The following is a 24,262-nucleotide window of genomic DNA, read 5'->3' as shown; positions in this document are numbered from 1 at the left end:
TTAACAGCGAGACCGTGAACTTGACTTCCCACTAGGAAGGCCCAGTGTGTCCTCAGCATAAGACGTCACGTTCAGCCTCAGAAAGTTTACGCCAAAAGCCATTTCCTTCCTGACTTGCATCGGAAGTGGCCAGTGACCATTCACCCGGGGACTTAAACCTGGGCATCTGAGGTCTGCCTGCCGGCTGAGCAGCCAGGGGACGACAGGGAGGTGCAGTCCGGGAGTGTGAGCTGCTCTGCTGGCCCGCACGAGGGCGGCGAGGGACTGAATCCATACACTGAGCTCGCCTCAGCGGGCCGGCCACATGAAGGGGCTGGGTGACATTCTGGGGACCGAGTGCCCCGTAGCCTGAATTACTGACAGTTCGGAGTAAAAATAGAGCAAAAATAAAATGAACTGTAATGCAAAGCATGGTATGATTTCTGAATAATGCTAAAATAAGATCCCGAGTGAAGACCATGGCGGGACACAAAGTGACAACCCAGCCAGGGCCACAAGTACGGCACGTGAGTGTGAGGCCGAGAGACGGCGCATCTCTCCGTGTGGGGAAGGGGCCGGGGGCTCTGGCAGCAGACGCCGTGCGCAGAGCAGGGTCCGGGGCACCCAGGCCTGAGGTCCTGCGATGCCAGCCAGCACGCCCGGGCCAGGGCGGGGACCGCGTCCCAGCGCTCCACCCACGAACTGAGTCTGCATTTAGCACTAAAGCAGTCGCCTGGGGAGGCCGGCGTGGAGGGAGCAGGAGGAAGCAGGTCTCCCGTGGAACATCGAGGAGGGGCGGCTGGAATGTCAAATCTGTGCCCCGTCAGCACGCATGCGTTCCAGAATAAGCGACCGCTCTCACAACCCGATTCTGCCCCAGAATGACTGTGCCCGTCGCCCAGGGATGCCAGTAGTGGAGAAAAAAGCAGGCGGGCGGGTCTAGCAAGAATGTTAACGTTGCAAATAGTTTTGGCCAAACAAGCCATACGTGGGCTGTTGTTACCAACGGGGCCGCTGGTCACCTTTCCTGATAGCATGGCACTGGACAGCCCTTCTGACTTTAAAAGTTATTGGAAAGCAGGCTTGCTCTCTTGCCTGTTAAAAGAGTAAATTGTTAATATTAAATTTGGAATAAAAATAGAGCAAAAGTAAAATGAACTATAATGCAAAGCATGGTATGATTTCTAAATGATGCTAAAATTAGATCCTGAATGAAGACCATGGCGGGGCACAGAGTGACAACCCAGCCAGGCTTGTGTCTCTTATGTTTGTTCTCTACATACAATTATTCCCCCTTGGATGATGAAATGACTTCTTAAAACAGGCAATTATTTTGCCTGTAGTCTCTGCTCATCTTAGGAAGCCCTTCCCACCGCCCCTGCTGCCTTCTGGCTCAGCTCCCATCCCGGTGACCGTAACTTCCTACTTGTGTTGGACCAGCGGCCGGAAACACACAGACGCCTCCATCCACGGCCCGCGGTGTGGGAGCTCTGAACGAGCAGGAAGCCTGTGTGTGTCCGTTACCTCTGCACCTGCGTCTCCCAAATGACCGAGGATGGAGCTGATAACGGCACAGGTTATAAGAAGGACGTATTGTATCGGTGTGAGTTTGCCTCGGTCTTCGAAGGAAAAGACACCACTGGTCTCTCTGTGATGGAGCAGAACCTGGACCGGCTTTCAGCAAAAATCGGTTCCGTTATCTGACGATCTGTCACTGGGCACGCCCTCCCGAGACCCGGAGGAGACCCAGCAACCGCAGATCACCGCACGGGCCGGACTCGGGGATCGGAGCTGGAAGAGACACGCGGGGACACCGGGAGGGCAGCCCAGGCTTTTTAATCTGTATCTATAGAAAACATTTATATAAGCTCTCTCATCGAGGGTTATAGAAATACACTTCATATAGAATAGTGGACTGCGGTGTCCTCGCTGTGAAAATAGCACATTTTATTGAGAGAGGGCTCCGATGGCCCCGAGTTCTTGTGGATGTCTTGAAATAGATCCATGTCCTTCTCTTGCAGTCACTGTTACCGAGAAGAGCACAAGTGCCGGCCGGTGTCCATCACGCCTCGGCCAGGGTCTCCCCCTCCCCGGCCGGTGCTTCCCAGAGCCGCCCGGGATGCAGACACCAGCACGGTCCCCCGGGAGACGCCCGCGCGGCCCCGGGTCTACATCTGCCTGCATTCGTGCCTGGTGCACATGGCCTGCCGCTCGATCCTCCACGTCCCCTCCTCGTAGGTGCAGTGGCAGACGGTGCACTCGTCCGTCTTCACCTCCCTGCCGGCTGGGATGACGGCCGTCTCTGCGAAGCAGTTGGGACCTGGGGAGAAGAGGGACACGTGGTCAGGGCGGGCGTGAACACGCGACGTCATCAGCTCTACGTTATGTCGCGTTCACTCTCTTGTACGAAGGACAGTGAAGAGGTTACAAGCGACACACAATTTTTATAAATGACAACACTCTGGATTTTCACTAACAGACTATTCAGTTTGGGGACAGTCATCTGATTCAGTTAGTTCCAAGCAATCAGAGAAAAACTTAGATGTGACTTTCAAAGAGCCAGTCTTCTTCATGGCAGTTTCAGAGGAGGGGCTTTTAAACAAGCAAATTGCTTGAACCGCTATGAGTCCAGTGCAACCCACACCCCTTAGAGCACGTTTCCAAGGTCAGCACACAGAATGATCACCGGGACCGCCCAGGAAAGCCTGGTTGCAGGTCCCACGCCAGCACTTGGGACTCACAGGCTTGGGGGGACGGGATGGGGGCAGGGAATCGGCTTTGCTAACAGGCTCGCAGGTGGCACTGACGCCGCCCATCTGGGGCCACATTTCCAGAAGCGGCGTCTCAGCCCGCCCCGGGGCTGTGTCTTTGGCAAGTCCCCTGCGAGAACTGAGGGGCCCCCGCAGTTCTCAGTCAAGGTCACCCGTGAGCTCATCAACCCACAGAGGTGCCACATCTGCATTTTACGTACAGTCAAGGACCCAAAGGGACGGGTGTCAGGAAGATTTCCAGTGTGCGTTGAGACATGGTTTTCACGTTCTGTTTCGTGCACCTGACGTGGAGGTGAACGGCTGCCCCCGAGCCACGCCCTCCCCGAAAATGGAGACCTCGGTAATGACCGCAGCCTAAAGCAGCGCCCCCAGCTTTGAACTTGAGCCGAGTGCTCACCTCCTCCCTCCCCCTTCCTCGGCGCCAGTGCCTCTGATAATGTGCTCACCCCCAAAACACGTCTGATCAGACCACCCCAGCCATGATAGAGATGAAAAATGTTCACCCAGAAAATCTTAAAACATCAGTCAAACCAGCAATTGCAAAGGGAGTGCAGGGAGAACCCATGTGCCCTTCACAAAGCTTTCCCCGAGGGATGTACTTCTAGCCCGCATCCAGGCCCGGAACTGACCAGTGTAATTGGTGTGCACACAATCGCGTCATTTTTCCGTCTGCGTGGTTTTGTGTCAACGCCACTGGGACCAAGATACAGACCGTCCACCACCACGGAGACCACCCTTCTGCAGCCACGTCTCATGCCCGCCCCACCGCGGCACCCGCACCCTGGAATCACCGTGCTTTTCCCATCTGTAGTTTTGTCGTTCAACAATGTCACGTAAGTGGCGTCACACAGTAAGTCAGCTTTCGAGGTGGGCTTTTTAAACCCAGCACAACGCACTGGAGACCCAGCCAAGCATCAGCTCGTGTCTCTTTACAGAGACGGCGTCTGTTCCCGTGGACTGGACGGGCTTCACTTTAAACGTTCACCTGCTGATGGATACTTTGCATTTCCCGCAGTTTCTTGGCCGTCGAGAATAAGGCTGCTAGAAACACTCACATGCATGTTTCCTGTGAACGTAGCCTTCATTCCTCTGAGATGAAGACCGAGGAGTGTAATTCTGGCGGTCTTGTAAGAAACCGCCAGGCTGTTTTCCAAAGTCACGGTAAGCGTTACACCCTGACCCGCAGTCCGGTTTATCCGCATCCTCGCCAGCATCTGGTGTTCTGAGGTTTTCCATCTTAGCCGCTCTGACAGGTGTGCGACGAGATCGCAGTGTGGTTTTAACGCGTGTTCCCCTCGTGGCTGGTGACACTGACGCGCCCGCGTTGGTGGAATGACGCTTCCTGTATTTCTGAATGCAATTGTTTGGTTTTTACTGTTGAATTCTGCAGGCGCTTTTTATAGGCTTCTCAATACCAGTCCTTTCTCGGGTGTGTGGTTTGCAAATACGTGTCACTAGTTTGCAGTCTGCCTTTTCACCATCTTAACAGGATCTGTCACAGATCAAAAGGTTTTAATTTTAACGAGGTCAACGGTGTCAATTTTCTCCCATGCTTTCGGTGTCCTGAGAACTCTTCTGTAAGCCCCATGACCTGAAGATTTTCTCTTACGTTATTTTCTAAACATTTAATAGTTTTACGGTTTACATTTAAATCTGTGACCCATTTTGAGATACGTCTTGCATAAAGCGTGAAGTTTAGGTCAGGAAAAAAAGATTTTTTTCCTTTCTTTTTTTTTTTTTTTTTTTTTTTTTGCCCTTGGCTGTCCAATTCTTCCGGAGGCATTTGTTGAAAAGACCATCCTATCATGGGGTGGCTTTGTCACCTTTGTCAAAAATAAGTCATGGCTCTATTTCTGGGTTCTGCTCTGTTTCTCTGTGAATACTATACTCTTGTCAATACTATAATCTCGATTGGGGGTAGAATGGTCTTTATTCTTTTCAAAAATTACTTTAGCATTGCAGTCGCTTTGCCTTTCCAGGTACATTCCAGTATCTCCAGAAATACTGCTGGTATTTTGATAAGAATTTCATTAAACCTGTATATCAACATAGAAAAACTGATATATTTGCTGTATTAATTCATCCAACCCATGAATGTGGTATTTGCACCCCCATTTATTTCTTTTCCTTGATTTTCTTCCGTCAGTGTATTGCAGGAGGAGGGCGCAGCTCAGTGGTAGAGCACGTGCTTAGCAGGCGTGAGGTCCTGGGTTCCATCCCCAGTCCCTCCATGAAGAAATAAATACATAAACCTAACCTACCCCCCAAATTTTAAAAACTAAAATTTTTTTTTAAATTAAAAGATTTTAAAATTAAAAAAAATAAATTTACCAAGAAACAGATTATATTACAAAGTTAATAGTCATCAAAACGTAACAATGACACAGAGACCAGCAGAATGAACTGAAGGGCTGTGGAAATAAAACACACGTGTAGATCAACGGATCTCCCACAGAGGCACGAGAACACAGTGAGGAAAAAAAATGGTGTTGGGAAAACTGGTGTTATGCACGCAAATGGGCCATACGCAGAAACCAACACAAAGTGGAGTAAAGACTTAAAACGGAAGACCTGAAACCATGAAACTCTTAGAAGAAAACTTGGGGTGGGGGGAGGAAAGCTCCTTGACGGTGGTCTTGACAATGATTTCTTGGAAAGCACAGAAAAAAAAAAAAAAAAGAAGAAACAAATGAGACTATATAAAGGGTGCAACCAGCAAAATGAAAAGGCAACACACAGAAGGGGCGAGAACACGGCAAACCGTGTTAATATCCAAAACGCACAAGAAACGTATACAGCTCAGTGGCAAAAACAAAGAAAGAGATAACCCAGTGGGGAAAAAAAATGGCAGAGAACCTGGGTAGACATTTTTCTAAAAAAGGGCTACAAGTGGCCAAGAAGGACCCAACAAGACGCTCAGCATCGCTCATCACCAGAGAAATAAATGCACGTAAGACCCACAAGGCGATGTCAGGCGGGATTAAGCTATTCCCGAAAAAAAAAAAGAAAAAGTTAACAAGTGTTGACAAAGGTGCGTGCGAACCCCCCAAAGCTGTCAGAAGGATTGGGCAAACCCGCCGTCGGAGGACCACGTCCCCAGCACCGTGCTGATGCATTCAGACGTCGGGTTTTAAGCTGACTTGGCAGGTGGCGTCCCGTCCCTTAGACAGGAAGGCTGCGCACAGAGAGGAGTTCTAGAACTGTAATTAAGGAATCGTCGTCACGCTAATTAAGCCATATTTATGCACAGCAAATAAAGCCGTGTTGACAGCTAATGACTGAAGACAGATACACACTGTCAGGAGACAGGGAGGAGGAAGGAGGGTCTGGAAATAGGATGGAGTGTCAAGGCTTCTGAAAAGGAAATTCTCCCCCCGACCCCGCCCCGGAGCTGCCTCATACAACTTTCCCCAAATAGGAATTTAACTGAAGCACTAAATTAAATCTGAATTATGCAAAAAGCACATCCCTGAACACACCTGGAGAATGGCCTTCTACTGAGGTATGAGCTGGTGGTCTTAAAAGAGCTTGTCTGTACATTTAGTCATTTCTAGGAGTCCATGAGGCAGGCGCTGTGTCCCCAGTTTACAGATCTGGAAACTGAGGCTCACGGAGACTCAGGGACTTGGCAAGACCTGGCAACCACAAAGCGGCCAGCAGGAAAATCAAAACCTGGCCTCCTCCCTGAGAGGCATATGTGTTTCCCACAGAACCAACCAGAACTGCTCCCCCATGTGGGACACTCCCCTGCATTTTCCAGTGTTCTTGGACGATACATTTTAGTCTCCTTCCATATGGACTCAACTCACTCCGCCTCTGTCTCTTAGGGTCCTTATCAAAATCAAATGTTTACAAGCCTGCGACAGCCTCCCATGTAAGTCACAGCCCTCGCAGTGGGTTATTTCCTGCAAATAACCTTCCAGGAGCAGAATCCCAGGGTCCCACGCTCTGAGCATTTTGAGCACTTAATCTGCACTGTCGGGGGGGGGGGGTGTTCCAGAATTACCCTGTGACGTCACTGTCACAGTGCACACGGGGACAAATTTCCAACTTGTTGGTTCTATGGGGTCCAGTTCATGGCTTTGCATTTTTCGGTATGTTTGATCATTTTTGATGAAAACTCATATTCCGAAGGCGTTTTCTTCTAAGAGAGCCCAGCGTGTTCCCTGGAGCAGTTTCACGGCCTCTTGCCTGGGTTTACGTTAATTAATCCGTGCTTTGATAGTTTCTTGAATTAAGGAAACCCCAGGAAGATCAGAATGAAAAGAGACAGTGGGGCTAATTTCCTGATCTATCAGGTGTCTCGATTGACAGGGAAGTTCTCTGTCATCTGCTCACAGTCCCGTCAGGGTTGCCTACCTCTTATTGAAACCAGGAGCCCATGTCGGTCGGCGTTCTGGACGCACATGGGGTCTGCGGCCCCAGCTCACCTGTGCATGTGTGAAAACCTCAACCCTTGTGACGTGCCCCATCCTTTATTACCCAGGTGACTGTCACCACCGTCATTTATCATCTTCCTAACTCTTCACTTTTCTATACAGCAGAAGATACAAATCTTACGGCTTGATGACTATTTGCACACGTACATACTTGTGAAGCCACCACCCCAGGAAGCTTCTTCAGGCCCCTCACTACTTAAGTCACTATCCTCTCTTCTCCTACCAGTGATTGTTTTTCCTGTCCTTGAACTTCAAATAAACAGAATAGTAGATTACGTAACTCTTCATTCAGCGGCATGTTTCTGAGGTTCGGCCGTGCCTTGCATATCAGAATCAGTTCATTCCTGTTGACACCTGAGAGGTTCTCTGCTCCAGGAACTTGCCATCGCTGGTTAATCCAGTCTCCCCGTGACGGGCACTGAGGCTGTTTCCAGTTTGGGACTGTCCTGACTAAGGCAGACACTCTCATTTCTGTAAACGTCTCTCTGTGGACAGCGCGCTGCACATCTTGGGGGCGCGTCTAGGAGAAGAACTGGGCCACGCGGGGCCGTGGGTCTCGGTTTCCCAGGCAAGTCAAGAGACGTCCAGCCCACCTTCCTCCTCCCCATCACTTTCTCTTGGCCGCTTTCCCATTTCAACCCTTGTGGGAGGAACGGATCGTTTTTCAAGACTTTCTTTTATTATAATTTCTTGGACCAAAAGATAGCAAAATTGGGATTTAAAATTTTGCAAAAGGATCCAGAAGAAAAAAAAACTAAGTTATTTTGAAAACTTAGGAGTAACCATGACACAAGGATTGTAGCATCTAATTTTTTAAAATTGAAGTATAGTCAGTTTACAATGTTGTGTCAATTTCTGGTGCACAGCACTGTGTTTCAGTCCTACGCATACATACATGTATTCCTTTTCATATTCTCAAGATATTGAGTATAATTCCCTGTACTGTACAGTAGGGCCTTGTTGTTTATCTGTTTTATATGTAGTAGTGTGTATATGTTAATCACAAACTCCTAATTTATCCCTCCCCACCCCTTTTCCCCTTTGGTAACCATAGTTTGTTTTCTATGTCTGCGAGCCTGTTTCTGTTTTGTAAATAAGTTCATTTGTGTCCTTTTTTTTTTAGATTCCACATATAAGTGATGTCGTATGGTATTTTTCTTTCCCTTTCTGACTTACTTCACTTAGCATAACCATTTCCAGGTCAATCCATGTTGCTGCAAAAGGCATTATTTCATCCCTTTTCATGGCTGAGTAGTATTCCATTGTGTAAATCTACCACAGCTTCTTTATCCAGTCATCTGTCGATGGACATTTAGGTTGCTTCCATGTCTTGGTTACTGTAAACAGTGCTGCCATGAACACTGGGGTCCCCGTATCTAGTACCTAACTTTATAGCACGTGAGTCATGGTTTTGTCCTATCTGTAATTTTTCTTACCTAGCGTAGGCCTTCATTTTTAAAATCTTTCCTCTCTCTGGAATACTCCCCCATCCCCTTCTCCACCTGGACTGGTGAACACACCCTTCAGACCCCCTCCCATCCCTCCCTGGGCCCCTGGGTGGAGAGAGCCCTCCCCTTACTGTGTATTTCGTGAATGTTTCATTTACAGCAGTCATCACATGGACTCACGGCCAATGTCTGTCTCTTCCCCTAAACGTTGTCATGACACACGTTACTCATAATTATGCCAACGAATTGCTGCAGGATTTAAGCACATAGCGGTCTGTGAATATTTATGGGGAAGAAAAAAGTGAACGAAAGAGTAAATGATCCCTCACTTGCAGGGTTTTGAAAAACTCATAATTCAGAAAGAGAAACGGCTGGTATTTTCCTAAGTTGTAGTTTATCTGGAAATTATATTCTAGAAAACCCGACATAAATTTGAGACAAGAAAACATCTCTCCTTATAACCATCTTTCACTACCTCCCTCCACGAACCGGCTGAATGCACGTGAACACTCAGGAGAGTCTGCCGTCGGTGCTGAGTGGTGCGTCCGTGGGACCCTTGTCGTCCTCTCTCTGCTTCTGGACGATTCTGCCGCCCTTACGAGACAGGCACGCACTCCCCAGGGAGACACAGCGGCCCTGAACCGGGCGCGCCTCATCGCCCAAGCACTAAGTAAGTGCCGTCCTCCGCTGCTCTGTGACCAAGGAAATAAACCAGCGATGGCTATTTCGAAATGTGCACAGAAGTAAATTTGGAAAAAGAGGGCCACACCTGGCGCCTGCTTTGAAACAAGAAGAGTGCCGTGCAGGGGATTATATTCAATGTCTTGTAATAAATCATAATGGGAAAGAATACGGAAAGGAATGTATGTGTGGCTGGATCGCTGTGCTGTGCACCGGAAACTAACGAAACACTGTAAGTCAACTTCCTTTCAGTAAAATAAAAAATAAAACAGAGAGCTTGTCCTCACCTGATTAAACCTGTTCTCTAAGCTCTAGACAAACCACTAATGTCACCTCAAAACACAAGAATACAGGTGTTGTCAGGAAAATGGGTTATTAACTGAGTCTGTCTCACCGTCAATGTCCTTTTCCCACCATAAAATCCGTGCTGCTGTAAGCAGTGGGCCCCGGAATCCACGTGGGCAGGTCTGCTGGCCTCCTGACTCTGCACATGGGTCTTGGGGACATCGTCACCGCCTGAGGTTCACAGCTGATTGACAGGTGTACCTGAGGACCGGCCCCTGGGTCTCCGGCCCCGAGCTGTGGGGAGCCAGGGCTCGGAAGAGTGAGTTCCTCGGGCTTTCCTTGTCTCTGGGGTCATCCGTCCATCCATTTATTCATTTGTAGCAAACGAGTTGTTTATGTCAGCTGTGCAGCCCCGCCCCTCCTAGTCCAGGCATCTCTGTCACTACTGTCCCCTCCTGTCCCCTCCGTCCCCTCCTGTCTGTGCTGAGCAGCAAATACTGACACAAAATCCGTGAATGAAAACACAGCCTCTCCCGTTTTCTCATAACTCATCCTTCCCGGGGATCTTCGGGGGTAAACAGTCTTTAAATATGTCTTTTGGTGCCGTTTTGGTCAATGTCATTTCCCTGTGGACTCATTAAGTGACGTGGACCCAAGAAAGTCCAAGTCTCTTCACAGGAAGGTGCTGAAATGAAAAGACCCTTCATTTTTCCAGTGAAGACGTCCAGATGGCCGACAGGCCCATGAAAAGACACTCAACATCGCTAATGATCAGAGAAATGCAAATCAAAGGCACAGTGAGGTATCACCTCACACCAGCCAGAATGGCCATCCTTCAAAAGTGCACAAATGACAAATGCTGGAGAGGCTGCAGAGAAAAGGGAACCCTCCTACACTGCTGGTGGGAGTGCAGTTTGGTGCAGCCACTGTGGAAAACAGTATGGAAATTCCTCAAAAGACTAGAAATAGACTTACCATATGACCCAGTAATCCTGCTCCTGGGCGTATATCCAGAAGGAACCCTACTTAAGGATGACACCTGCACCCCAATGTTCACAGCAGCACTATTTACAACAGCCAAGACATGGAAACAGCCTAAATGTCCATCGATAGATGAGTGAATAAAGAAGCTGTGGTGTATTTATACAATGGAATACTACTCAGCCATGAAAAACAACAACATAACGCCATTTGCAGCAACATGAATATCCCTGGAGATTGTCATTCTAAGTGAAGTAAGCCAGAAAGAGAAAAAAAATACCATATGAGATTGCTCATATGTGGAATCTAAAAAAAAAAAAAGGATTCAAATGAACTTATTTGGAAAACAGAAACAGACTCACAGGCATGGAAAAGAAACTTATGGTTACCAGGGGGAAGAGGAGGGAGAGGGATAAATTAGGAGTTTGGGATTTGCAGATACACACAACTGTATGTAAAACAGATACACAACCAGGTCCTAGTGTAGAGCACAGGGAAATATATTCAGTATCTTGTAATGGCCGATAATGAAAAAGAATCTAAAAAAGCAAATACACATGTATAACTGAATCACTTTGCTGTACAGCTGAAACTAGCACAACATTGTAAGTCAACTATCCTTCAGTTAAAAAAAACAAGAAAAGAAAAAGGATGCCCATGGTGTTTCACGGAGCCTGGTCCAGCCCATGCGTGGGTCGTAGGGAAGAGGCCCACGGGGCAGCCCTGTTCCATCGGCCAGTGTTTGACCTCTTGAGCTCTCAGGCTGTGACGTCCGGGGCCCCCTGCCCCTGGGGGCTGCCCCTCCCAGCTCGGCTAACTCCTAGAGACAGGAAGCCAGCCCCCCGCACCCCCAGGGCGCCTTCCACATGTGATCTAACCTCCAGCCTCTTCCCCAAGGGGCTCACACTCGGGGCCACCACCCCTTTGCTGTGACCCCGGCCCCCCCCCCCGGTGCCAGGGACCGGATAGCGAGGGGCACCCTGGGGCCCCGAGCCCTGAAGTTACTCAAAGTACTAGTCCTCAGCCTGCGCACCCTGCCTTACCTGATCCTCCCCATGGAAGCAGAAACCATGGTAAAGGCTCATTTGTGCACAGTGTCCTCTCCCTGAGCCTGCTGGCTGACCCTCTGCCCACGGCCCCTTCCTCCCGGGAGACGCAAGCAAAACCAAGTCTGTTTTTAGTGGCAGTGGTCTCCTGCTCTGTTGGCCACATAATTCCTCGACGCTATGAAACGTGTGTCCCCAAGAGGGTCACGGTGACAGCACAGGACCGGTGTTCAAGGACCGCAGCCCAGGCCTGTGCTCAGGGCCACGCGTGCACTCCCACGTGCCCCACGTGACAGCCCTGCAACACGGTGACATCGTGCCGCCAGGTGAAATGGGAAAAGCCGAGGCTTACAGACAGTGCGTCGCCTGTCAAGGTCCCGACACGGGTGTCACCAGAGGTCGGGTCACAGCCTCATCGGTCACCATGCTATAAAAATCCTCCACCTTCTGTGTTTCTTCATATTGCCTCCCACGGGAAGGCCTGACACCCTGCCAGTGACCCTTATAAAACCCATCCATCCTCTCTGGCTTGGTGTCCTCTTAAAACACTTTGCAAAGCCGGAGACGACATTTTCAAAGACATCCATCCAAGCTCTGCAGCGCGGCCCTTCTGCTCCCTGCCAGCCAGAGTGAAATTCTGCGGGGAGCAAATCCACAGCCTCACGCTGAATAATTCACCAAAAAAATCTGCCAGCCCGCTAATTATTCCTTCAGCGAGAAACAACCAGATACTTGGATCATAATATTTTACCTCATCATGGCAAAAAGCGCCGAGGTGGCAGAGGGATCGAGACGCCGGGGTTTGTGCCTGTCAAGTGATGCTCGGGAAATTTACATACCGATCAGTACACAGAAAAGGGGAGATGGACGCCTTCCTGTGTCGTGAAATTACGGACTAATTCGAGACATAGGCAGTTGCAGGGACGTGCGGGGGTGAATCTATGTGTCAGCAACTCTTTGGTTACCGTGGAGACCGAGACAGATGTCCGTCTGGTGCTCACAGTCCAGCGGGAGAAGCAAGGCAAGTGATAATAACAACGTGGAGTGATGAGGATACAGGGAAAAAGTTGTCTGTCTCAGACTCTCAGGCTTTCTAGGAGGAAACGCTTGGCCTGAATTCTGCAGGGCCCCAAATTAGGAAGGCATGTCCCTCGGGGGACATCAGAAGCTCAGGCCAGGGGGTAACGGGGGAGAGAAACTCTGACCCCACGTTGGGTCTGTTTCCTTTACGTTCACCTCCGTCTCTACTGCTTCTGCTGTAAGTTAACCACTAAAGGGATGTTGCCCATCCGCTAAAATGGCACATAATGGCCCGTCTCTGGGAACCCTGCCTCCCACAGAGAACCTTTGGGGCCAAGAGGAACTGCCCCAAACAGAGATCCGTCTTCAGCCACAGGAAGTCCACACTTCAGGACACCAACCTTCCAAGATCCTTTCGCACCAAGTCAGGATTCCCAAGAAAAGACCGTAACATTTTAACAAAACGAAAGCCGACAAACTACGGTTACCAGAAATTAATGTGACACTGTCAACTGACTACACTTTCCCAGTGAGACTCACCCATTTGGGAAGATGAACTGTAAAATCGTGATTCTGATGCCAGTGCAGTAACTGTGGGTTCTCGAAACGTGGGCTTCTGACCTCCATGGTAAATTGGGTTCCCGTCGGAGGACGTCCCCCAACCCCCACCCTGCTGCATCCCCAGTGACGTTCTTTCTGTGTGCAGCTCTCTCATCTCAGGACGTTTCCTGTGATCGTGTGGCTCCGACGGGCACTGGTCCAACACACGTAGTCCTGGCCCCCAGCCCCGGGCACCATGCGGGGGCCTTCGGCCTCAGGAAGGGAAGCCAGACGCAGTTTCTGCTTGCATGTCTGTTCGTATAGAAGGCGTCCACCCTCCCCAGACCTCCCCCAGGTTTCTCTCTGCTTCAGGCACGAGACTGAAACAGACTTCAGCACAAACAAGAATGTCGGTGGGACTCCAGACACTTCCTCAGTTCTAACGGCATCAGGGCCGTGTGACGGAGTGCCGGACACTGCTCGTACGTGGACACCATGGCCTCTCCAAGTCTGGTCATGTCGGGGGACCATTTCAACATTTGCATTTCAAAGGGGGAGTTAAATTCAGTCCTTAGCAACTCTTAATAGTTGCATGATGGGGGGCACCTTACACACCGCCTCTGAGGCTTGCTTTTTGATTTGTAAAATGTACATCATATTTATTTCATGAGATCTAAATGATACAATATTGATTAAAAGCTCAGAGGATTTCCCAGAAACTCGGGGGCCTTGAAAAATACATGACAGTTATGATCATGACCATCTTAATATTACGAGCACGCTGGTTAATCCATCCTTCAGAACTCGGCCTGTGGGCCACTCCAAGACCAGTAGAGAATCTCATGCAACTGTCAGGGTGAATGCCCCGGGGCACCCCCACCCCACTGGTGGGGGCCCCTCGTCCCCCATCCCTGGGAAGGATTCCAGCCCTGAGCAGCCCCTTCCCCAGACTCCACGTGCCTCTGCCAAGGACATCCAGACCCCCTGGAAAGTCCAGCCAGTCCTCCTAGGAAATGCAGCCGAGGTTTAAGGCAGAGGTTAGAGGTAGATCTCAGCCTACGTCCTGCACATACGACCACTCAGGAGTCCTGGGTGGAAATGTCTAAGGGTCGCAGAGCGAGTCATCTTTTGTGTGTCACTGGCCAGAGGCAGAGCCCGGACTCTGCCTCCCGGCTCCTACCACAAGGCTCCCCAACGTGGGCAGCGGTCCTCGCCCCAGCGCTGCTGTGAACCCCCACTCGGGTTCCCCAGACCCTTCCAGACCCCCTCATCCAGGCTGCAGAGCTCCGGCTTGTCTTCACATCCCTTCCTCCGAGCTCCGCTTGGCGCCACCCCATCGCACACATAGGAGGCTAAAAGCAAACTTTCCAACCTCATGGTTCTATTTTCTGTAAGGATGTCAAAGATGTTTTTAAAAATTATGTTATATCATAAGAACTAATGGGACAATTCCTCCAGGGCCTCAAAAAAAGAAAGAAACACCGTCCTCTTCAGCAAAACGTTTTATCTGTTTTATTAGCACCAGGGGGCACGTAAGAGATGAGATTTTTTAAATTTCTGCCCCCCTGGCCACTTGAAAATGTAAAGCGAAGTTTGTTTTCCATCTCCAGTACGTGTCTGTGACCTTTGGAAAGCATCGGGGCTCCTAACTTCACTATTAAACTTACTTTTTTTTTTTCTCCTTTCTTTCAAATCGCATCCCTTTTTTAAAGTTGACGTCTCTTCATAGTCCCGGTGTCTTCTATCAGCCTCGTCAAGTACTTTGTAAAATGAAGTGGGATGCAGCGGATAAAGCTCGCTTTTTCATGGATGCTTTCCAGCTTTGATCAAAGAAGACACACAAAGCCAGTGATTTCCCCCAAACAGACGCCCCCCGACCCCGTTCCGATGAAGCGCTCTGGGTCCGCGTCCAGAACGTCACTCCTCCATCCAGCCTTTGGGATTACAAGGCGGATCTTCCAGTGAAGGCCCATTCTTCACTTTCCGCCAATAAAGGGGACCCCAGAGTCCTTCACGTGTCCCGGGGACGCCCGTGCCCCTGCCTGGCCCGGCAACTTCATAACTGGGCTTATTTGTCGGTACCGGTTTCCCCTGCGTTTAAGATCGGTTTTCGCAAAAGGTTGGAGACAATTTTCAGCGATCATTCGAGGAATGTCTAAATTTAATTAAGTCTGATTACACAAGGCGGGGTGAGAAACGTTTGCAATGGTCCACTGAGCTCTGGGTATTTAAATTCGCTCCCTGAGCAACGCGGCTGCAATTCTTAATTTAAAGTCCGCACATCTCTATGGGATGGGTTTAACCTTTTTTTTTTTTCTTTTTTAAAAGAACTGGGTCATTTTTGTAAAGGTTCTCGAGTAACTTCAATAGTTGCCGTGTTATTAGCTGTAAAGGCAATTTTTAATAGCACACAAAGCGAAGAACTGAGAGTTCGGAGATGCAAGCCACACATTGTGAGGGGTTATTCTTCGGCAGTCAACGGCGCGCACGTTCGGAAGTGTTTTGAAATTTCGTTCACAGGTAGAACACAGGTAGTGTGAGCTTCTGCCTTGAACTCTCTCTCAAAAGGAAATACACTCTAGATGCGTCTGAAGGTAAACAATGGTTTGGTTTTTCAGTTTTCAGACTATATATGTGTGTGTGTATCTCAAAATTCTGAAAATATTTTAAAATTTGGACAACTACACCTTCTCGACTTACTTCTGGGGTATCAATTTGTCTGGACACAAACTGTCGCCAAGGCTGTTGCCCCAGAATCACACCCCTGCTCCTCCCTCGAACGGAAACCAGTGGCTCTTGTCTGAATTTCAGGAGCCAGAGAGAAAAAAAAAAAAAAAAAAAAAAACCAAGAACCAGGCAGAACCAGCCGGGCCCAGGATGATGTCCAGGAGACCTTGAGCCTCGCTGTCCGCCCACTGCGATGCGTTAGCTGCTGAGTGACACACCCACTGGCGCCAGGACAGGTGACGGTTGCCATGACAACCACCGGAAAACCCCGTACAAGGACTGGAAAGGAGATTTGCATCAGTTCCAGGTCAGCACAAAAACACATGAATGTCCCTCTCTCTCTAACCAGCTCCCCCTCCTTTGCCTCCGCCCTCCTGCATCTTTGGTGTCTCCACCTGAACAGGGTTAGGAAGTTGATTTGCAAATGAGGTTTCCCCATCTCTATTCCAGTGCTGTTCCAGCCTCAGCGTCGATTTCGTTCTTGGCTGTGCAAATCCTATCGGAAATGGAATGTCTCTGATCGAGACAAGGGGTCTCAGCCCGGCCTAAGACCCCCGCGTGGGTCCAGGCAACCAATGTGGGAACAAATTGAGAATAATAATGTCATCACAGCCAACCCCAATGGCATCGCTGCTCTGCTGGTTCCCTAAGGGATACAGGAAGGTCATGTTTCTATAAGGACGCTCTGCTCTGCCAACAATGTGTTCATCACAGCAATCAAAAAATGATTTAACTTTCGACACTGAACTTTTAAAACCTGCATCTCCAATAGAATGAGCAATCACACTAGACGTTTTTACCTTTGACGACATTCATTTCCGAAAGCTTTGCTCCGAGTCCGGGAATTGAATTTATTTAAAAAAAAAAAAAAACTGAGCTACACTGATTCTCTATCTGAAGCATACAAAAAAAAAAAAAACCTGATATGCATTGTAAAATGATTATAAATCAATAAAAAATGTTACATTGTTAAAAAAAAAAAACACTGATATGAAACTCACAGTATTTAAGTTTTTACTGTTGTTCGTCCACGATGGGAGCCAACATATTAAGTGGTTGTCTCTCTTTCTGTGCAAATACAGAAACCCTGCAATTGCAAATGAGCCCAAACAATAAAATAATTTGTTATAAGATCTTAAAAAAAGAAAAGTAAAGAAAAGAAAATGAGTTTGGTTGATCTAGGGTAAGAGGCTCTCAGTGAGAATGTCCGGTTGAGGGGGGTGACAGCTGGTCACTGCTAACGTGGGACCTAGAAACAATGGATGCTCTTAAGCAGGTTCGTTTTCCGATTTATTTGCACCTGATCCCCGAGTTCACTGCAGCCCCGTCCGCGACTAGACAAGGTCTGTGCCAATTACAAGTTCACCTGCAACAACTTTGAGACACGGAAAATCGATACTAAAGGTTTGCTAATTGCTCACCTCCTTCCTCATCTCATTCCTTTAAAAAGAAATTTTTTTTTCCCCTTTGGAGCTCATGGCAAAGGAAATGATTATTTGCTAAACAGGAAAGCACGCTTCAGATGGAGGGCCGCACAGCTCAGGCCGCGGGACAGCTCACCTCCGTCCACGCCCCTCACCTCCCCGGGATCTCCCGTCCTGCCAGAGCGCTGCTGCGTCTTTGCGGGATGACGAGTGCATCTTCCTGCTGATTTTTTCAAAAAGGATTTTGAAATTTTGGATTTTTTCCCCCACTTTGTGAGGCCCTGGAGAGGCAGCCTGAGATGAAATCATGGGACACATTCAGGTAAGCGTTCCTCTGTATCCCCTGCACGCGCCTCCAGAACACAAGACAAATTTGGGTCCGTTTGATTGGATTTTGTGGGCAAAATGTTACGAGCGAAGGCTGTTACCAGGAGGGGAAAGACCATCTTGCAGGCACTGGATTTCATTATTATTATTATTACTTTAAAAACCAAATTTACATCCTCTACAAAGTTCCTCTAAAGGCTGGATCGGACCAAAATAGCTTTCAAACAAATATCCTTTTCTTCTGTCCTCTGCTCATAAAATCTTCATGAATGAGCCCGTCCTCGAGGCTTTTCTTTCCTCCTGGGCCCCGGAGGGAGCCGGCTCCGTTTCTTTATTATTCTGATGCTGTATTTTACATAATGAACAGCGGGCTGTCTCGGTGAGCAAGGTTCCAGGAGCCTGGGGCCCGCAGCCCTCGGGCGGGAGATGTTCCCGCCACTCACGGCAGGTCAGAGCGTGGGGGGGCGGTGGGGTGGGGGGCCAGGAAGGTGTCTGCAACAGCTGGAAAGACTGGACTGCCTTCCTGGGTCTCAGGGGGCTTGATACCGTCCTTCTCTCAAAGTAAGGGCAGGACGCTTGGTCTTATTTAGAAGGGACAGACCTTGGAAACAGGCAAAGGGACGTTAGTTGACAGTTGAATGTAAACAGCCGCCCGCAGGCACAGGCGAGGAGGGGAGAAAGGGGGTGGAGGGGGCGACAGGGGCAAGTCGTGTGCCCTGGCCTTGGGGACATCCACTGCCGCCCAGGAAGAGAGCAGGTCACGGCGGCCGAGGCCGAGGCCGGACACCTGCCGCGTTTTCTGTGACGGTGCAAAGCACGCAGAAAGCAGGACGCAGGCCTCGGCACTGACCCTTCAAAGCAGGTGGGGTTTTGTTTGTTCCAGGAAGGTTTTGATGCTTTGCCAGCGGAGGCAGTGACCCGGGATGTGGCCCCGTCTCCGGGTGGGTTCGGCCCCGAAGGCTGGCTGCAGGGGGGCCGGGGCCCTGCGGGCCGGCTGGGAGGCTGGGTGCGCGCTGGGCCTCTCCAAGCGGCAGCCAGAGGCCTTTAAAAATCCAAATAGTACGAGATAAACAACTTTCAGGGTTTGGGGGGGACACGTGTGTGATACTTTTTGTCAATATTAATCACGTGTATTCGACTTGCCAAAGCATATCCCGTCCTTTAAATAATATATATGGCTTAATTATTAAAGGCAAGCTCATGTGCATTCTCTCCCATTTTATCTGTTGCCTCTTCCAGATGAGCGAAGTGATGTCCAGATGTGGCCGTAGCAGCGGGTGGAGCGGAGCCAGCAGCCCAGCCTCCCCCAGGCCCCGCTTCCCGCACTTCACGCATCTCTCCAAGCCCCACAGGGGAAGGGGTGGCGGGGCGGGTCTTCAGAGCATAACTGTTGCTCTTGTTTTAAGTGTTTGTCTTGTTCGTTTACAGAATGACTTCCTGACACCCCTAAGGGGGGCAAGCACGAGAGAACGTCTGAATTAACCAAGGAAAGGGAGGCGGTCCTCTCGGTGCAGCCAAAGGGGACGGCTGAGGAAGGATGCCCGAGACTCGCCGGCGTCAGTGGCAAAGACCAACAGACGTTTCACCCTGACGGGCTCCTCCAGTCCTCCGGTCCAGTTTGGAAAGTGTTTCTCTCTGAATCGAGCTGCCCAGACTCTGAAGGCTTCCGAGAAATAGCTTTAAAATCAGAAAAGTCCGTCTTGTATTGCACCCCCATCTTTCAATGTCCACCCACTTTTTTTTTTTTAATGAAAAAATTTTTTTTTTTTTTTTTAGTGGAGGTACAGGGGATGGAACCCAGGACCTCGTGCACGTTAGGCGGGCACTCCACCACTGAGCTACACCCTCCCCGCCTCCATCCACCTTCTGAGCTGACCTGGATGCAGGCGCACCTGCATCGGATGCTCTCAGGGGGCGGAGTCTAAAGGGAACCTTTGTACCCACGGCGACCTCACCTCCTCGGTGAGTGGGTCCAACGACTACACTGAGCACCAGGTCCCAACGCAGGTTAACCAGGGACCCTCTTTTCAGAGACCCACAATTCTTCTTTTCTAAAAGAGGGAAGTGCGCCCAATTAATTGGAGATGCTTTTTCCCCCGGTTTAAGTAATGCTTTCCTCATTCCTGGCTGACGTGGTTTCTCATAGACCCTCGGCAAACGGGTGATTGAAGATAAATTCAGGTCCCAGCTGTCAAGATCCCCCGACTGTAACTGCCCTTACGTGACGCCATCTGGTTTAGGAGAGATGAGAGGCAGTTTTCAGAACCTGTGCTTTACAGACACCTCCTGGGGTCACGGGCTCTTTTTCATACCTGAAGTTTATCTTCCTGAAGGACAAGGAAAGGGTCTGGGGTTTTGCTGTTGGCGTAGGAGCACAGTGCGTCGTCTGATCCACAAAGCGGGCACTTCATGTCCCGTGGCCGCCCCCGCTGGCTTGGGGACAGGCTGGACAGACTGTCCACGGGAAGCACCCGCCTTCACACCGTCCACCCCGACAGCGCGCTCCTCCCCGTCTGCATCCCCCCTAAGGGTTTTGAGGTGGTTCAAGCTACCTCTGGTAGTGGTGCCACTGATCACCACTGTGCTGTGGATTTGGCAAAGATGCCATCTGCCTCGGATGAACTGCTTGCTTTATCATATGTGGGGACAACTGACTTCCCTTCCGCTGGGGACATGGGCTGGACATTCCTGAGACCGCTGTGTCAATGACCAGGCAGGTTTTAACCGACGAATGATAACCAAGCAGTGTGGATGGGTAATCAGCCTTCCAGAGCACAGAGCGCCTTGCCTGTGAAATACTCCGGGAATCCTGACCTCTTCTGCTGCTCTGGGCCCTCCTCCTGGCTGAGGCTGGGGACCCACCGTGGTGACAAATTTAGGGGCCCTTTGAAAGAAAATGTGGTGCTGGGTGGCACTTTTTTTTTTCCTTTTGCTTGCTTTTTTTGGGGGAGGATGTACTTAGGTTTATTTATTCTAATTTTTTTTAATGGAGGTATTAGGGATGGAACCCAGGACCTCGTGCATGCTAAGCACACGCCGTACCACTGAGCTACACCCTCCCCACCTCCAGCCACTCCGTCCCCGGGGGAAGATCGCCCACTTGCAGGGGGAGACTCTGCAGAAGATGAGCAGATGCCACAAGGGGCCAGGGATTCAGCCGCGAGGTTGCACCTGCCTCGCTCCAGAGCCGCGGCGTCCCACACCACTTCTTCAAGGAGTGCAGTCTGACTTCACCGTGCAGAATGTTGAACGAAGGGCATCTTCCAATAGAGCCTAAAGCCTGCTCTTCCGAGGACTCTGAGTCCCACCATCAGGGCGACCGCTTCCGTCTTAATGTTCCATCTCTGGCGCCTCGTTGCCTCGGGATTAAATCTGACCCCTAACGTGTTGTGAAGGTGGTTCGTGGCCAGTCTGTGCCCATCCTTCTGTCCCCGCCACCAGGCCCCAGCTGGTGGGGCCATCCCAGCCTGCAGACGGGGTGCCTTCACCCCCCACCCCGACCGCAGCCCTCCCCACTCCCCTTCAGCATCCTCGCCCTCTGGGGAAATCGCCCCTTCCCCTCGCACGACCTGTTCCCTCTTTGCCATTTCATCTCCCATGGATGGACACGGATCAGTCAACGTCTGCGAGTCGAATTAATGAAACTCCTCTGAACCCGCTGCGTTACTTAATTGTCACAGGACGTCGTAGCTGTGGCTAGAGTCACTGTGTCCATTTCAGAAAGGACCCGGGGAACCAGGCTCCTCGGTCCAACTGTTAATCTGAAGACCTCACTCTATTTGGGGCTGTCTGGTAATTCACGTGGTTTTCATGTCAATGACTTTCAACCATCAAGAACCATTTAATCAACTCTACTTCAATAAAAACATAAAAGCCAAAAAAAAAAAGCACCTTCTGAGTGTTACAATTAAAAAAAAACCACTTAAGTTCTCTTTAAAGTTATTAAGAAAGCAGAGAAGTATAATGCATTGCAGGAAAAAAGAAGTCATCCAACTATTTTAAAGGTTACATGAATATTCAAACAGTGGGCGTCATTTTCTACAAATTAAATTAAGAAAAGGTTAAGGTTATCCTGAAGCCAGAGGTTTCAAACTGCGCGTAACCTTCTGGAAAACCACAGGGCGATCCATATCAGAATCAGAGAAAAAACGTTCCAAGCCTTTGACCTAATTACCTCACTCCTGGGATTCCATCCTAATGAAATAATTCAGCAGCAAACAGGCCGCGTACATGGGATGTTTTCTGAGCTGGTCCTCAGGCTTCCCGCCTCCCTCCCTCCCTCGCCACCTTCATCGTAATTCAAGTCAAACAGCAGACAGCTTATTTCCAGAACCGCGTCCCCTCCAGATGGTGAGCTCATTAAGGGCAGGCACCGCATCCTGAGTCATCTTTGGGTCCACAGTGAAATATATATAAGGGTCTGCGTGTTTTATAAAAGTAACATATACGCACACGCACGCACGCACCCAGACTCCTCGACAAAAATCTAAAGAAAACCCCCAGACATTAAACAAAAGCACCAAATGTTCAACAAAAGAGCATCTTTAATTGCAGTGTCTGCTCGACCCTTCCATCAGAAGACAGTGTGGGGCGAGCAGACACACACTACTGTGCATAAAGGAGGTAAACATTAAGGACCTGCTGCAAAGCACAGGGAGCTACATTCAAGTTCTTGGGACAACCTATGAAGAAAAGAATCTGAACAGAAAAAAAAAATACATGCATGTCTGTGTGTAACTGAGTCACTTTGCTGCATGCCTGCAACTAACATTGCCAATCAACCACCCTGCAATAAAAAATAATAAAATTAAATTAACCTGCTTTAGGAAACAGGACAGAGAAAGTTCTCCAGGTGAGGGCATGAGAGCGCACGTCTTTACAAAGGGACCCCAGGCCTGGTCCTGGGGAAGGTCCAAGGTCACGGTGGACGGTGGACGTGGCCACGCCTGGCAGAGGCCAGTCTGCGACCTGAGTCCCAGCTCTGTCTGAAGTCCAGGTCTGTAGGAAACATCCAGATAAAGCCACTGGAAAAGACACTTTTTTTTTCCACCTGGAAGTTTAGCAAATGTGCTGAACTCCGAGAAGGGCTTCATCGTGATCATGGGGGTCAGTCTGCACCTAACTTGCCCTACTGACCTGAAGAGTTCAGACTCTTGCCACAGTGTTTGCGGACACAAGTGTCATTTTAAGCGACCCCCAAATTTACAAAGAGGAGCCGCTCACGCAGAGCCCTCAGGAGGAGATGAGAACAAAATTAAGTTCCTGAACTCAAGAGATCAAAACCTACCCACCCCTTCTGTTTGTCCAGCTTGGCAGAGAGGAGCTCTGAGAGCTACCTGAGTTCTCTCCTGAGGACACGGGCCATCCCAGCCTGGCGGGGGCCACCGCGAGCCCAGCGTGGATGCTAGCTGAGGACGTGATGGGGTGCGTTGCGGGGGATCCGAGCGCTTCTCCGAAGCAGGAACCTGATGCTCGCGGGGCTCCATCAGGACTAACAGAGTGCCACCTGAATCCTGTTGCCACAAAACCAAAGCACAGGGACCCAGCAGACACACGGAGAAGAAATACGCTAGCACTTTGGTTCAGGTCGGAAAAAGCCAAGAAGAAAATGGATAGAGCTTTTACACTAAAAAATACATTTATTTATGTGGTTTTTTTTTAGGAAAATGGTTCACGAGTAAGTCATTTCCTCTGGTGCGTTTGTCTCTGTAGGTAATAGTTACTAAGTTTCTTTTTTTTTTGGCTCTGGCTGCCAGAAAGCTTACGGTCAATTCAACTCCGCCCGTCTTTAAAAACAAGCTATTACAAAACACAGGATGAAGGCAGGCATCTATCTGCAGTAACTCCTCCTTGCTGGCCTTTCAACAATTATTCTCTCTCTGCCCTAAGAGTTCCATTTTAAAAATATTACTACACGTTGCATGGTTCTAGAAGCTCCAAAATCTCTAGAAAAACAACAAATACGGAATCATGCTTTTGAAAAATGCATCCAGTTCTCAAAAAGATCTCCGCTGGGTGCTTCTCCTGTTAAACTCGACAGGGAGGAAATAATCAAAGAGGGAGAAAACAAGGGCCTCAAAGGCGTGGATGTCCAAGGGTGGTCCCCAGGCCAGCAGCCCCAGAAACGCCGAGGCACACATTAAATGTGCAGATTCCCAGGCCCCAGGCCAGACCTACTGGATCAGGGAGTCTGGGTGGCCGAGGGGGGGCCCAGGAAGTCTGAGTGCTCACAGGCCCTGGAGGTGTGGCGGGGTGAACCCTGTGTCCTAGAGTCTGGGGTCCCAGAAGACCACAAGACTTGCAGGAGGTCTGGAGACCCCTGGCGACGCTCGTGCTCCCTGCATCTGCCGCCCCAGGTCCCGGGAAATTGGGTCCTCACGAGGAAGAGTCTAGAATGACCCGGGGAAGTGTAGCACATGATGGAAGCAGAGAGGGACCTACGTGGGTGGAAGAAGAGTTGTGGGCGGAGCTGTATTTCCGTGCCGCACCCAGGGGCCCCGAGCACAGGAAGTCCGCAAAAAGCCACAGGCACCTGCGGGGGTGTGTGTGTGTGTGTGTGTGTGTGCGCGGTGCAGTTAATCCATCCTCCGATTC

General features: G+C 49.8%; 1 protein-coding gene across 2 annotated transcripts in view; it reads right to left on the bottom strand.

The window, feature by feature from the left end:
• Positions 1–1,798: 1,798 nt before the first annotated feature.
• The window catches only part of LOC123615417 (brorin), a 46,947-nt gene continuing 24,483 nt past the window's right edge, over positions 1,799–24,262 (bottom strand). For both annotated transcript variants that reach the window (XM_074358645.1, XM_074358646.1), the window contains one exon: positions 1,799–2,299. In XM_074358645.1, coding sequence (XP_074214746.1) covers positions 2,148–2,299 — 152 coding nt within the window. In that variant the 3' untranslated portion in view covers positions 1,799–2,147. The remainder of the gene's footprint in view (positions 2,300–24,262) is intronic.

This window comes from Camelus bactrianus, chromosome 36, assembly GCF_048773025.1.
Source record: "Camelus bactrianus isolate YW-2024 breed Bactrian camel chromosome 36, ASM4877302v1, whole genome shotgun sequence".
Classification (NCBI taxonomy): Eukaryota; Metazoa; Chordata; class Mammalia; order Artiodactyla; family Camelidae; genus Camelus; species Camelus bactrianus.
The sequence above is the reverse complement of the archived record's forward strand: the minus strand, read 5'-3'. Positions and strand labels throughout refer to the sequence as shown.